The following is a 15,234-nucleotide window of genomic DNA, read 5'->3' on the forward strand; positions in this document are numbered from 1 at the left end:
TTCATGTTTGGAATTCTTGATAATAAAAAGACAAATTGGAACAATATGTCTTTCATATTTAAATTATTTTCACTCAAATTTGAACAAAATGCTATAATTGAAACTGAAAATTGTAAATGGTCTAAAATTGACGATATTGAAAATTTGATTTATAAACAAAAAACGCTAAAAAAGGTGGGACATTTTTTTATGATTAAGCCGCCAAATTTGAAAAGTTCGTTTTAGAATTACAAACGATACAGGGACCGTAATATAGGTTTGACCCTAAAATATTTAAATTTACGTTTGTAAATTTTTAGGGGTATTGCACTCTCTAATGAACACATGCTCCGCTAACTAGGGCGAATGTTAAACTGCGTCTAAAGATAACACAATAACTAATCTTTTTTACTTAACATGTTGCCGGCAAGGGGGCGTGCGCACGGGCTCGCCCCTAGCTTCGCCCCTGATTATCAATGGGATTATAGTTTGTTCACTTCTTATAAAACGGTGTTACGTATTTCAATTAACATCTTACTATTATAACAAATTTAACATCGCATCCAACGATATGTAGGCTAGCTAAAACTATTGTGAACCATATATAGTTTGTTTTTTCCTAGTGGTGGATCAATGTTAAAGAATTATAACTAAAAATTGCAAAGAATAACCTATTTTCTTCGAAAACAAGTCTATTCACACTCTTACCATTTGAAGAAATCGAGGTATTTCTTGAAAGATAACAATTGCTGGAATAGTTTTTGCCCCAAGCTTAACATTGAATTCAGCTAAATACAGACACGGCTAAAACTATATCGATGATAGATGAAACTATTGTGAACCAGCTCCAATTGATTTTTGTTTTCTGTGGAGGATTAATTTGCCCCAGTTATAAAAAAATGTATAAATTAGGTCATAAAAGTAGTGGCGGATCTAAGTGTATTTTTATGGGGTCCATAGACCCCGCATCCCTCCTTTTGAAAAAAATAATAAATTTTACTAGTACACATTTCTTTATGGCAGATTGGCTCAGTAGATTGTCTCGCACAATATCTTTCATAAAGTTGCAGGAAGAAAGATTTAATCAGTGGTTTGTTGGATGAAATTCTAATGATGCACAATAGAGTTATGAACGGAAAAAGAGTTGTTAGTTATTATCTTTACTTTTGACAAGTTTAGGTCATACCTAATAGTTTCAAAGACGATAGTCTTCACTTGATAATTTGGATTTATAATTTTATATTCAGTATTCTATATTTAGTAAACAATTTTACTATAAGTTTTTAATCAATTTATTAAGAATTCATATTAGGTTAGTTTATTTTAAATTTATATTCAGTTTATTTTCGACAAAAACTTAATTAGTTTACTTTTAGTTTATTATTAATGTATTTTTATTGTTATAAAATTTTGAAAAAATATTTTAAAATAATCAATTTACTAAAAATTTACTTTAAGTTAGTTTACTTTAACTTTATGTTGAGTTCATTTTAAGTTTACATTCAATTTAATTTCATAAAAACCTTAGATAGTTGTATCATCATTTTATTTGTTACTTTATAAATGTTTTTTGTTAGTATAAATTATTATTAAATTAATTTGATTATAATAAGCTAATTTTGAATATAATATCAGTTCACTAATAATTTAGTTTAGATTAGTTTATTTTGAGTTTGCATTGAGTTTACATTAAGTTGTATGGACTTTACGTTGAGTTTACAATAACTTTACATTGAGTAAACACGATTTACTTTAAATTTATTTTAAGTTTAAATTAGTTTTTATTTCAGCAAGAACTTGGATAGCTTAAATTCAGGTTACTATTAGTCCATTTGTCACTTTATTCGTTATTTTTAATGGTGTAAATTATTAATAAATTAATTTGATTAGAATAAATTAATTTTAATTTTATAATCAATTTATTACAAAATTTATTTTACATTAGTTCACTTTGAATTTATATTCAATTGACTTAGAGTTTACACGATTTATTTTAAATTTAAATTACTTTTATTTTAATAAGAACTTATATTATTTTAAGAGATTTTTAGATAAATACCCTTAAAATGGTAAAATAATCTCACACATACTGATTGACCAGATGTATTAAAAAAATACGGATTGACTGTTTTAAGTTGCAACATAAATTTTTAATTTATAAAAAATACGATTTATGCATTTAACCAAAAAAACTACTTCACTTGCCATTAAATCTATCACCACTGCTTTTGTTTTACCGTGGCTCTCAATTTCCAAATTGACAGATTCATTTTGATCTTCCAAAATTCAAAAATTGAGCTTGATTCAACCATATCATCTTAGTAACTCATTGTTGCAAAATCTGAATCATAACGCGACCTGAGATTCCTAATAGGAGGCGACGAATAAACTCAAAGGTCGGCGATGAATAAACATGCGAGAATGACCTGAACCAAGATGAGAACTCGGGAACCGCAGATGGAGTGGGTCACCATTACCGCTCTTTCCCCGCCTCTGGAACGGATACCTCTTTGGACGACTTGATCGGAGACGATGTCTTGAAGTGGTTGATTGCTTGCTTGTTTGGTTTTGTTTGCTAATATGTCATAAACTGTTTTGTAATTGATTTTTTTTATTAATTTTAGATATAAAACTTATTGCTTTCAAATTGTTTGTTTATATGCTTCAATCAATAGATTTTTATTTATATATGTTTTGTAATTGACCCTGCAATCTTGCTCGATTAAGAGATTAATCCAGCGACTTCTGGGAATAGGTTTAGTGCTAACAACTCTGTATTTCCCATTTGGGTTCCAAACTTCAATTTTGAACAGGTCTTTGGCTTTCATTGTCTATATAAGCTTTCTAGGTATAATAAAATCAGAAACAGAGAATTGGCTTTTGTGATTTTAGTGTTGATCTTCTATTTCAAAGCACTAAACTAATTACTTAATGCAATTTCGTCTTTCTCGCATATTTGTTACAAACTGATATAAAGTATGCATGGCCAAACTTGTCTTCAACCTATGAAGATACATATAGCATCTGATCTCTATTATAGTATTGTTTATATTCCTTTTTTATTTTAAAATTGAACTTAGTTTTAGTTTTGTAGAAATATATAGGTTGACTGTCAGTTTTCTTACTGTAATCAGTGATGCAAGCTAATAATTTGTTTTGATTTAATGTGAATGAACACAATTAATCACCATCTTTCGGCTGAGATTGCAAATGTTGATGAATGTGTTATTTTAACTCTTTTCAGTTATTTTACATGTTTTTGCTTCAGTTTAGTACTACTAGTTTATCACCGGTTTTAATTGTGTTCATCGCATAAGTTTAAAGTTACTATCGGTTTACTAACAGTAAAGTAGTATAAATATATGCAAAATTTGTTTCACTGTCAGTGATATAAATTTTTTCACATTAGATGAATGTGTTACAAAATTAGATTATTTTTCGGTTTACTAAAAGATAGGTCTATTACTAGTTTAATAGTAATTTACTCAGTACTATAAATATATGCAACATCAGTTTTACTCTCGGTTCATTAGAAGATAAGTGTACTATTGGTTTACTAACGGCTTACTACCAGTATTATAAACATGTGCAAAATTTGATTTACTTTCGGTTTATTTCGACAAGCGAACTTCAAGTAAGCAATTATTAATTAATTAATAAAACTCCTTAAATTCAAGAGCAACTTCAATTCCAATTAGATTAAATAAATACAATTGTCATTATAGAAAAATAATTCCAACAATATCGGTTTAGTTTCGGTTAATTACCCGTTTATTACTAATTTACTTAAAAAAATTAGTTTAATTGTGCGTTGTATACTTGCAAGTGTTTTATGGCACCCACTTGCAGTTTATAATCGGTTTACTAATAGTTTGCTAATAGTTTAGTATTGTTTTACCAATAGTTTACTAATAATTACTCCCTTCGTCCGAAATAAATAGGCAGTATTTTGAATTTTTTGTCCCAAATTATAGGCAGTAATTTATTGCTTAAATGTTTAAATGGCATATATGCCTTCATTAATTGTAATAAATTACAATAAAAAGAGAAAAATCCACTAACAAACAAAATCAACACTGCATTAAATAGGGGTAAGTGTGGTATGTTTTTATAGAATCACTCATTTTGCATATGTTTACTAAATTTCTTAATACTTGTATTTGTCCTAAACTGCCTATCAATTTGGGAAGGAGGGAATAACTATCGGTTTATAAAAAAGTTCATTATTAGTTTATATCGGTATTTTAATAGTTTACCAATAATTAACCATCAATTTACTATCGATATACAAAAAAATTCATTATTATGTAATAATCGGTTTACTAATAGTTAACTATCGATATACTAAGAAAGTTCATTGGTTAACTTTTAGAAATCTATTAGAAAACTTTATGGATATTTATTGGTTATTTTTGGGTTACCTAATAGTTGAAAGTGCGACCTATCAATACAAGTATTTGGTCACCATTTAGTAAACTTTTAGTAACCTATTAACAAATGTAAATTATTACTATCAAGATTTAAATTATTTTATTATCAGTAAATATTAGGAAACCTATTAGTAAACTTTTTTTGGAAACCTTGGGTATTTTAATAGTACACATATTTTTATAGTATAATGATACAAAGTGTTATTATTGGTGAATCTTGATATATATATTAGTTTTCACTTGATAACTTGTTAGTAAATACTTAAAATTTTATTTAAAAAATAGTAAAAATATCCTTACACAATTTGATTTTACTATTGGTGAATGTTAAAAAATCTATTAGTAAACTTTTTTAAAAACTTTTATTAGTTTAATAGTAAATATGAAATAATAGTATAATGACACATATTATATTACTTATTCGTGAAATTTAGTAACCATTGGATAATCTATTAGTAAATATTTAGTAAACCTCTAGTAACCTTTTTATTGCAATTTATCCTGATTTAACCAAGATGAGCATGTATTGATAATTGAATTTCAGGACACTAAGCTTACTAATGACATATTAAAGAGTTACTAATGATATACCAATAGGTTATATATACTTTCACAATAAATTTGATAATAGATTTACTATAATTTACTAAATGGTCACCCATTGGTAACTAAATAAATAATCCACAAATAATAAAAACACGTTCATATCTAAATTTGACCAATAAAACTTATTTTATCCAAAATCAAATATTTTAATAGTTTACCTAAAAGTTTATCAATATTATTATTATTAAAAATTAAAAAGATTTAAAAAGTAAAATGAATTCATAAATGGTAACCAAAAACTTATGAAATAGTTATCAAATGGTTACCAATAGATAACACAATAATAATAATAATAGTAATCATTATAATAAAAAAGAGTGGCTTTTCTTCTTTGCTCGTACTCACTGAAAAATGATTACATAATAAAAAAGAGAACAAATCCACAAAATGAAAGTAGAACCCAAACCCAAAGTAGACAAACAATAAACAGACAGTGCACATCCACCTGGTTCAAGCAATTCAAATATATGGTCATTTTCAATCAGCGGATAGATGAAATCACTGCAATGTAAGACTAAAACTATTGAAGATGTTATTAACCCAAGTACAACATTTTTAATTCCCAGCTCCATCTGTTGGAAAAAAAGCTATCATCAAAACAGCCACCGTCACCGCCACAACCATTAGAAAGTAAGAATCACCCCATCACAAAAACAACCACCACAACAACCAGCTAAATCTACTAAAACCCATTTCAAATTTGAGATTGTTTCCTTTTCAGCTGGATTTGTTCCAAGACAAACCATTTCTTTACCGCCGATAGTGTATTCCCCGCAAATGGCACTGGCAATACCAAAAAAAGCCTTAGCCTATGCTCTTTTATCTGAAGTTAAATGGCGAAGAAACAGCGGGAGCTGCCGCGACAGAAGCGGAGGAAACAGCGCCGCCGAAGAAGGGCAAGAATCCCTTCGAATCCTTTTAAGATAGAAAATGGAGCGGTTGAAGAAAGAGAGATAAGAAATTCAAAATGAAAACCACATGCAAAGAGATCTAAATTATCGCATAAATTGAACAGTTTTAATGGGAAAAAAAAGTAAAATTCACAATAGATATCATAAATATAGAAGAGGGAAGATGGTTTTCGTTTTTTTGCAACAATTATAAGCGGGCCGTATAAGAGAGAATAATTAGGCTTTTGGTGGTACTGGGCCTAATTTCCTCTTATTTTAATTGTTCCTTGTATTTGTGTAAAAATCTCAATATATTTCGAACTGACCCGCGGCCCAGTCTAAGAAATGGGTTATACTTCCTCATAGAGAGCTGCCCTAGTTCAATTTTTACCTTTTTTTACTTTCTGAAAATTTATCTTTTTTCTTTCTTTCACTCCCTTTCTGATGATTCCATTGCTAAATTCTAGTAATTTTTTTTGGCTTTGATACTGACTTTCAAATCCTTGCCTCAACAGACCAAAATTGATGATAGAGATAAATTTGTCTCTATAAAATTCTCAATTTTTGTAATTATCGCCATTATCGTTTGAATCGTGTAAGCTGCCGGTTCATTACCCTCCTTCCTCTGGTACTATCTCCATCTCTATCTGCATTTTCTTAATATTTGTGTTCGATTTTGATCTGTTTTAAATATTTTATTATCTATATTTGTTTATTTTGTTTGGTTCTCTGTTGCCTAGTTTGATTCTTTCTAACGAATTGTGAATTCGAGATATATATGTATAATGTATGTGAATCAGTAGATCTGATTTTAAAATGGTTTATTTTTGTGTGATAATGAGGGATGTGACCTTTTGGCATTTGGGTTCCGATGATTGTATTATATAATTACAATTTGATTATTTTGATGGGACTAAAAAATTAAATTTACTATTTATATATAATTAACAAAATAAAAAATTATATTAAACATATTTATCAGAGGGTTAATTTGTTTTATCTGATGAGTTTTGGTCGGCTAGGTAGCACGGACACGGACACCGGAAACACTGTTTATTTTAAAGATTTCTATGTGAAAAATAAAGTTACATTAAGTGTCCCAAACGTTTTTAAAATTCAAGTTTCGTGTTCGAAACGTTTATAAAAGTGAAATTTCATGTTCGAAACGTTTATGAAAGTGAAGTTTCATGTTCGAAATGTTTCTGAAACAGGCACGTTAATTAAATGAAGTGTCCGCGCTACCTAGGTAAGGTCGGACTATGAAGTTCAAGAAATTAGTATTTTGCCCTCATATTTTAGTTTTCCTAAACTAAAATCCCATTCTAAGCGGGTTTTGCTTTCGGTATATAAAACATAAAAGCTATTTTTCAAAATTAATCCTTTATGTAAAGAATATTAAACTAAAAAATAAAAAGAAATACAATATATGGAAAATTTAAAAGAAGTTTAACATAATTGATAAATTCCAAAAAGATTATTTACTTATCTTTTGAATTAGTAAATTGCAAGTGTTCTACCAACTCATTGCAAACTGCATTATGACTTGTAGAACAGAATGACTTGTCGAACTACTAGTTACGTTCCAGCGGAAGACATCCTCTTATGTCAAATTTATATGGCTGCTTGTGAAGATCATAATATGGGTGTTCATCAGCCTGGAAATCGCTTTTGGTCTCACGTGGCCGAGAAATACAACAATTCAACTTCTCTAAATATAACTCTTCGTAGCGATAGATCGCTGCAAGCACGAGTGCAAGTTATTGAGAGGGCTGTTCGGAAATTAAATGGGTGCATAAGACAAGTCAAAAATATGAATATAAGTGGTGCATCCGATCAAGACATTGTGAGTTTTTTGATCTCTGGTTATTTGTTATAGTTCCGTACTTATATCTTACGAGCATTCTTCATTTAATTTTCTGTAATTTAACTTGATGCGTAAATTCATTTGTAGTTAAACCAAGCAAGAATATTACTTATGCAAGATAGTAATTACAAAAGGGGTTTCAAATTCGATCATGTGTGGAATATGTTGAAAGATTTCGAAAAGCTTAAATGTGACGCGTCTACCAGAAAACGAGTTCATCCGAGGCCAATTTTGAACTATGCCCCGGTGGAGTTGGTTGATCCCTCATCAGAATTGAATATACCAACATCTCCAAAGTTGTCTTCAAAACGAGTTCATCCAAGGCCAATTTTGAACTATGCCCCTGTGGAATTAGTTAATCCCACACCAATTTTGAACTATGCCCCTGTGGAGTTAGTTAATCCCACGCCAGAGTTGAAAATACCGACATCTCCAAAGTTGTCTTCAGTTCCTGTTAATTTAAATAATGACGACGCTGGTGCTTCTTCATCAGAACGATCAATTGGGATGAAAAATTCCGAGCTCAGCAAAAAAGTTGAAGAAAAACTTTCTGCTATTATCGAGAGCATTCAAGAAGAGAATCGACAGCTTGTCGAGCTGCTGAAGAAAACAAGTGCAGACAGACAAGAACAATTTGAAGTCCAAAGCAAAATTTTGGCTCTCAAAGAATATAAAGAAGAAAATAAAATTTTACTGCATGACTTGAACACTATCAGCGATTCTAAAGTTCGTGCTTTTTTTGAAGCTGAAAAAACACGAATTTTAGAAAAAAGAAAACGATAAAAACGGTGTGGATTGAAGATGGTTCAGTCATTTGTGCCTTGTGAATTCTGTTAATGCCTATTTCTTAGATATCTTCTTCCAATATGTTATCAGGAATACTTCGACAAGATTAGGGACGAGCATAACCTTATGTACGGTTAAAAACTAACCGATTTCAATTAAAATAAAACTATTTAAATTATTTTACTTTTTTAACCAAATTGATTAAATTAATTTAATCAATTAAAATGTAAAATTCAAAAATTGAATTGATTGAACTAATCGGTTATATCAATAAAGTATAAAAAATAACATTAAAAATACAGAATTTTAAAAAAATTGATTAATTTCATTTTGAAAGTTCTTTGCCTTAACTAAATTGAAAAAATCTATTAATAAAATTGAACTTACATACTTAAATGAAAAAAATACAAATTAAACGAATAACCAATTTTTTGCTCATGACAAGACTATTAGCTAAATGTCAAGTATGTATGCGTGTTTGTGCTAGAATTTGAATATACATATTAAATATTAGGTATAATGGTAAATAAAATTTAAACTTTTTCGGGTTGTTATAATTTTTTTTTTGTAAAAATAGTCTAATTTCAGCATTTCTTGCAATTTTAGCCATTGTTTTTCAGTCAATTAATTTTCTCAAGTTTTCACATCAATACATTACCTATGAGTTTTGTTTAAGCATTTTTAGCTTTAATTTTTTTCCTTCAATCGTCAAAAAGTTAAAAATATATAATTAGATTTTAACGTTATTTTGATTTTTAATATTAGAAGTTAGAATTTAAAATTCTGAAAAATGGATTTTACTAATTGCATAATTAATTTATAAATTCAACTAAAAATTGAAACAATTAAATTAACTGAAAAAACAATCGCTAAAATTGCAACGAAATATTGAAATAGAGTATTATTACAGAAGTTAAAAGTTTTGAATAAAATTACAATAACTCGTAATTTTTTTAATTTACTTAACTACTAAACCTAAAAATTGTAATATTACATGTTGGTTGTCTAAATTTACTAAAATCAAAAAGCATACACACTAAATAAAACAAATATAATAATTTATACTTTAATTGTTTATATATTCTTAAAACAAGCATAAAAAAAATTAGCTATATTAACGCTTATGATATATATTAATTGAAAATATAATTTTATATACGTCAAAAATTTAAAATGTATTAAACTATAAATATGTTACATGTACATAGAATTAATTTATAATATATTAAAATTAAGTTAAACGTCATAGAAATAGAAATATAAACGTTTTTAGCGATTTAAGTTAAACGTTTACAAACGTGATGAAACAAATCCAAACGTTTCACCTTTTTAGCGATTTAAGCAAAACGTTTACAAACGTTACGAAACAAATCCAAACGTTTCACCTTTTTAGCGATTTAAGCTAAACGTGACGAAACAAAACCAAACGTTTCACCTTTTTAACGATTTAAGCCAAAAGTTTACAAACATCACGAAATAAATCCAAACGTTTCAACTTTTTAGCGATTTAAGCCAAACGTTTAAAAACGTTACCAAACCAATCCAAACATTTAAAAATAGTATTTTATATAAAAAGAATTATTACATATGATAAAAAAGGAAAATATACTAATAATGTGAGTTATTTTAATTGTAATAAAATATCAACTTTATCGATCAGGGATTTGAAAAGGCATTTTTACTAAGGTAAGGTAAATGACTTGTCCTCTCAAAAAAAAGGTAAATGACTTGAAAAAGATATAATTTAATGCAAGGATCAAATAATAAAAAATAATATACTTTTTTTTTTTTGAAATGATATACTTTAGGAACCTGAAAATGAATTATTTTGTAAAGAAAGAATAATCAACGTGAACAGACACACTCTTCGACTCTCACAGTGCAGATTACTTCTCAGATTTCCGTATCGTTAGGAAACAATGAGAATTGCAGCTCTAAGAAATATAGCTGGTTCAATTTCAAAAGCCCTAATATCTCCCACCTCAACGACATCGTTTTTCCCCTCTCCAAAGCTAGATTACAATCGGTTCGCTCTCGTCTGCCGCGGCGGAGGCGGAGGCTCATTTCCAAATCAGCTGAGCCGCCGTTTCAGCATTTTCTCCGAGTCAAACCAATTTAACAGCTTAACCGACACTCGCTTTCCAAAGAGAAGACCGCAGATTGATAAATCTCGTCGTAAACGATCAAGCCTGAAACCTCCTGGTAATATATTAATCTTTTAAACCTCTTTTATCATAAAATGATTGAAAAATGTGTTACTAGGTTATCGTAAAGGGCTAATTGAACTGAGAATGGCCTGCAGGACCATATGCTTGGGTAAAACATGCTCCTGGCGAACCAATTCAGCCAAGTAATCCGAATAAAGGCAGTGTCAAGCAAAGGAATGAGAAGAAGCGCATCAAGCTTCATCGAGCTTTTATAAAGGTATCGTTTATCGTTTTTATTTTGGTTTCTCTGATTGAGTGATTTAGGGTTTTCAAATTGTGTAAAAAATGATAGGGTGTAGTCTGTGTGGAGTCGTATTATTGAGTGATTTTAGTGTATAGTTGAATTTGTAGTAATTTAATGTTCAATGTTTGACTAAAATGGAAGCTAATGTGAGAATTTATGAAGTTGGATTGGGCACTGATAGAGTGAATATTGTGTTTGTTGATTACTTTGTATTGCATTATGCTGTCAAATGTCAATTGCGTATTTCAAATCCTAGTATTAGAAAACTTTGTGAAAGATAGATGTGTTTCTCAAAAGAAAATTATGGATTAGGATTTGGCTTCTGATTCTATAACAGAATGAAGATTGTTAGCTTCAAACTGATCAAATAATTTTTTGGAACCTCGAGGGACAATGCATTATGCAGCTCAGTTTTTGACCTTCTATTGAATGACAAAGTCTTAATCATTCTGATTCTCTTCACTGTTTCTATTCTTTCTGTTGAATGTCTGATTCATCAACATGGGAAATAAATCAGCTCCTATTTTTGGGAAACTTATCCTCGTACATATGAAGTTAAATTCCAGTTAGTAGCTAGTCTTAACATAGTGATGCGACTCTGGTTGGCAAGCTAAAGTGATCATGAGCTGATTCCATTATATTAATTGACAGATTTGACTGTTGTAAATTTATGGATATTTTGGAAAGCATAGAAGTTCTAATTAAGAAAAAGATGTTCTTGTGACTTTATTGATCTATATTACACAAATCTAGTGTGATTTGGTTGGTGATAAGATATATGGGTGGATGCCACAAAAAAATAATTCTTCGGTAAGCTCTGAAATACTTATAAAGAGCTAAAAAAAATTTCGACCAAATATTTATTATATTGTAATATCACGCCTCTTTATGTAAAGAAAATAAAACACTAAATTAGTAATAAAAATTGTCAAAATACATAGTAAATAGTTGGAGTTTTGTTTTCCTGAATTCATGGGCTAATTGAGAGGTGATATAGATTGATCTTACAAGATTGACTAGATTTGATTTTGTACTTTTGCTTAGAATCTGACTTTGAGCAACCCAGTCACATTAGACTGGTGTGATATAGCTTTATATGGAAAGATTAAGATGTAAAATGTTAAATCATAAGAAGATTTCATTATCATTCTGAATTTCTATGCTTGCTAAAAAAATTCTTGATTTTACAACGGTCAAATCTGCCCATAAATGTAATGGAATCAGTTCATGACACTTTTCAGCTTGCCAATCAGGATCACATCATATAAGCCATCTCTTACAAACATGAATGCAAAAGCAGACTATTCTGACAAGAATAATGTATGGATAGTGGCATAAGGCCTACTTTTGGCTCTGTTCTTCTCCCCTTTTTCCTTTTTGGTGAGAATTTGAATGAATGATAGAACGAGTAGTCTGTATGGTTTAGTAGCACACCAGCTTTCCTTTTTGTCGTTTGAGAAGTTCTCCATTAATTTGTGTCCTTATCTGCTATAAAGGCTTAAATTTGAAACTCAAGATAGAGCTTTCCACGTTTAGTATTATATTCTGCTCCATCTGTAGGTACATATTGATTATGGTCCATGTTATTTGCTTATACATTTCCTACATCCATCTCATTTTTCAAGTCCTGGCAAAAGTTCATATATAGGAAAATCGTACAGAAATTGCTCATTCTTTTCGAAAGCTGACAGGAAATCTTTTAAGCATTAGCATAACAGCTTATCATGTATAAAGAGTGTTAACTTCAGTGAGAATTCTGCTATGACCAATGCGTGCATGATCTCTGAGCAAATAAGAATGTGCACTTTATTTGAATTTTCATGCATAAAGATGTTTGATAAAATGAATCATGAAAATAGAGGATGTTTAATGCCAAGTTTTTGTATCATTAATTGTAAACCTTCTAACATGCTGTCCCGGAGGCCCAAATCGTTCACATTAGTGAGCTAAGTAGCAGGGACATTCATTCAAATAACCGTTTCCTGTTTCAAAAATTGTGTTTGAAACTTGGCTTTTCGGACACGAAATTCATATTTAACATAAGAAACCTTAAAATAACACTGTCTCATTGTGTCCATGTACAATTGTCCCGTTTTGCTGAATGCTTGTATTAGAGGTATAGATCATAAAGAGGCAACTCTCACAAAAAAGATCTTTCTAGAGTTCTATACTATAAGCGATGAATGCTGAATGAATTACTTTTGTATTTGGTCTGCATGACAAATGACAGCATTGGAAATTAAGTAATGTTACTGGCAAGTGGCTACTTAAGCAAAAGGACTTTATTTATTTAGTCGTATCTTCAACATACCACACAGAAGAACAAATTTGCATTCTCTCTTAGTCTTTTTGTTTCTGTGGCATCCTCGATTGCGTTCTCTTCATGTTGTGTTTCTTTGTTTTGAGCCTATAATATGGTTCTAGAAAAATAGCGGTGAGCAGTATTGATTTAGTTTAAGAAAAAATTGAACTATAAAGATGTGCCTTTGAATTGATCTTTATTGTGTGTTGTTCTTAGTAGAGGCGTACAAATTAAATCAAACTTAATAATCTAACCAAATCAATGGCTTTTTGTGGCTTGGCATTATAAATTTTTGATTTTTTTTGGTTTGGTTTGAATTTAAAAGTAAAAAAAAAAATAGTTCACTTTTAGCACAAACTGGACCAAAAAGCCAACCAAACTTACTAGTTTGGTTCAGTTGAATTTGAAATATTATAAATTCTTAAAAATTAGTTGTAGATTTTGAAAAGATCAAAATTTTGGTTCGGTTTGAACTGAATGCACGCCCCTAGTTCTTAGTAGGCATGATTCGTAAGCAGGTGAGTACAATGATATAATACCTAATTTAAGTTTCGGTATTAACTGTTGAACAAATTATGTAACTCAAATCAGTTTGCTATACAATTCTTTAAAGGCCTAATTACTTAAAAACCACCCACCTTATAACTTTTTTTCATTTATACCATGACCTAGGAAAATTTTCAATTGTACCCTATTTTCAATTTTTATGTTTCATTTGTACCCCAAAATTAAATTTTTTAATAATTTAATTATTAAAGATGAAAATATTGAAAACAAGATATATAAATGATTAACATTAACGTTTTATTAGAATATAGGTTAAAAATGAAGGACTAATTTGAACTCTTTTTCAAAAGAAAATAGGTCAATTCAACTCATTAGGGTAGAGATGAAACATAAAAATCGAAAATAGGGTACAATTGAAAATTTTCTTAGGTCATGGTATAAATGAAAAAAAGTTATAAGGTGGGTGGTTTTTAAGTAATTAGGCCTTCTTTAAATGATCTTTAAAGTGAATAACTCTAGCAAAAATCACTGAACGTGTCCATAGTTCAAACAGAATGAACTTTGTTATAATTTCTAGAGGATTCTAAAAGGGAATAGCTGATTCAATTGTTTTGAAATTGAACAGGTAGAGGCAAAGAAGCGGAAAGTTGAGATGCAGGAAGCAAAGAAGAAGAAACTAGTGAAGAGAGTAGAACGGAAGATGGCTGCAGTGGCAAGGGATAGAGCTTGGGCACAAAGATTGGCCGAGCTTCAGCAGCTTGAGCAAGATAAGAAAAAATCCATGGCATAGTTCTTTTCTCATTTCTAAGGTTTAATGCTGTGTTTGGATGCTTCTCTTTTTTCAATGAGATTGTTTTCATTATAAACAATTTTTATCTCATTACTTTCTATGTGAAATTAAATTTTGAATTTAGAAGGGACTGCATGATTAGGAAAGTTCATTCTATTCTTACACCACTTATGCTTAGCTATACTTTCCTTTAGTATAATAATTTAGAAAATACACTTATGTTATACAGAAGTATGGGTGAGGGATATGTTCTTTTACTTAATAGTTCTTACTAATTTATTACTATTAATTGATCATGTAATTTAAAATTTTATAGTTGTTTCTTAATTAAGTATAAAATTAAAATATTTATTTACCTATTAAGAAATATTCTATTAGAATAAAAAAAAAGTAGTGATTTTTTATTATAAGTAATAAATTTTAATTTTAATAATTCATTAATATTGAAAAAATGAATGGTGTAAATAATTTGAGCCAATTTTTGTGATTAGCAACTTCTGGTGGAGGAATAATTAGTCAGATACAAAAATTGCACTGAATTAGTAGGGAGAGACTTTGCAGGCCAAAATTATTCTTTTCAAGGCGGGTATAGGATATAGGCTAACTTATGTATGGCATTGGCGTAGCAT

General features: G+C 29.4%; 2 protein-coding genes and 1 non-coding gene across 4 annotated transcripts; all 3 read left to right on the forward strand.

The window, feature by feature from the left end:
• Positions 1 to 3,104: 3,104 nt before the first annotated feature.
• LOC126679614 (small nucleolar RNA Z196/R39/R59 family) lies at positions 3,105 to 3,188 on the forward strand. Its single transcript, XR_007640905.1, has one exon. It is a non-coding gene; the product is annotated as a small nucleolar RNA Z196/R39/R59 family (small nucleolar RNA).
• A 3,054-nt stretch (positions 3,189 to 6,242) lies between these two features.
• LOC126676149 (uncharacterized) lies at positions 6,243 to 8,738 on the forward strand. Of its 2 annotated transcripts, XM_050370291.2 has the most exons (3): positions 6,243 to 6,533; positions 7,455 to 7,748; positions 7,857 to 8,738. In XM_050370291.2, exons 2-3 carry the CDS (start codon positions 7,461 to 7,463, stop codon positions 8,550 to 8,552), a joined length of 984 nt encoding a protein of 327 aa, XP_050226248.1. In that variant the 5' UTR covers positions 6,243 to 6,533; positions 7,455 to 7,460; the 3' UTR covers positions 8,553 to 8,738. The 2 variants fall into 2 exon arrangements, with proteins under 2 accessions (XP_050226248.1, XP_050226247.1); XM_050370290.2 differs by lacking the exon at positions 6,243 to 6,533 and having other exon boundaries at positions 7,130 to 7,748.
• A 1,639-nt stretch (positions 8,739 to 10,377) lies between these two features.
• Positions 10,378 to 14,731, forward strand: LOC126676187 (uncharacterized). The gene is made up of 3 exons (XM_050370341.2): positions 10,378 to 10,757; positions 10,858 to 10,979; positions 14,441 to 14,731. Exons 1-3 carry the CDS (start codon positions 10,475 to 10,477, stop codon positions 14,603 to 14,605), a joined length of 570 nt encoding a protein of 189 aa, XP_050226298.1. The 5' UTR covers positions 10,378 to 10,474; the 3' UTR covers positions 14,606 to 14,731.
• Positions 14,732 to 15,234: the final 503 nt, after the last annotated feature.

This window comes from Mercurialis annua, linkage group LG4 (genome assembly GCF_937616625.2).
Source record: "Mercurialis annua linkage group LG4, ddMerAnnu1.2, whole genome shotgun sequence".
Taxonomy (NCBI): Eukaryota; Viridiplantae; Streptophyta; class Magnoliopsida; order Malpighiales; family Euphorbiaceae; genus Mercurialis; species Mercurialis annua.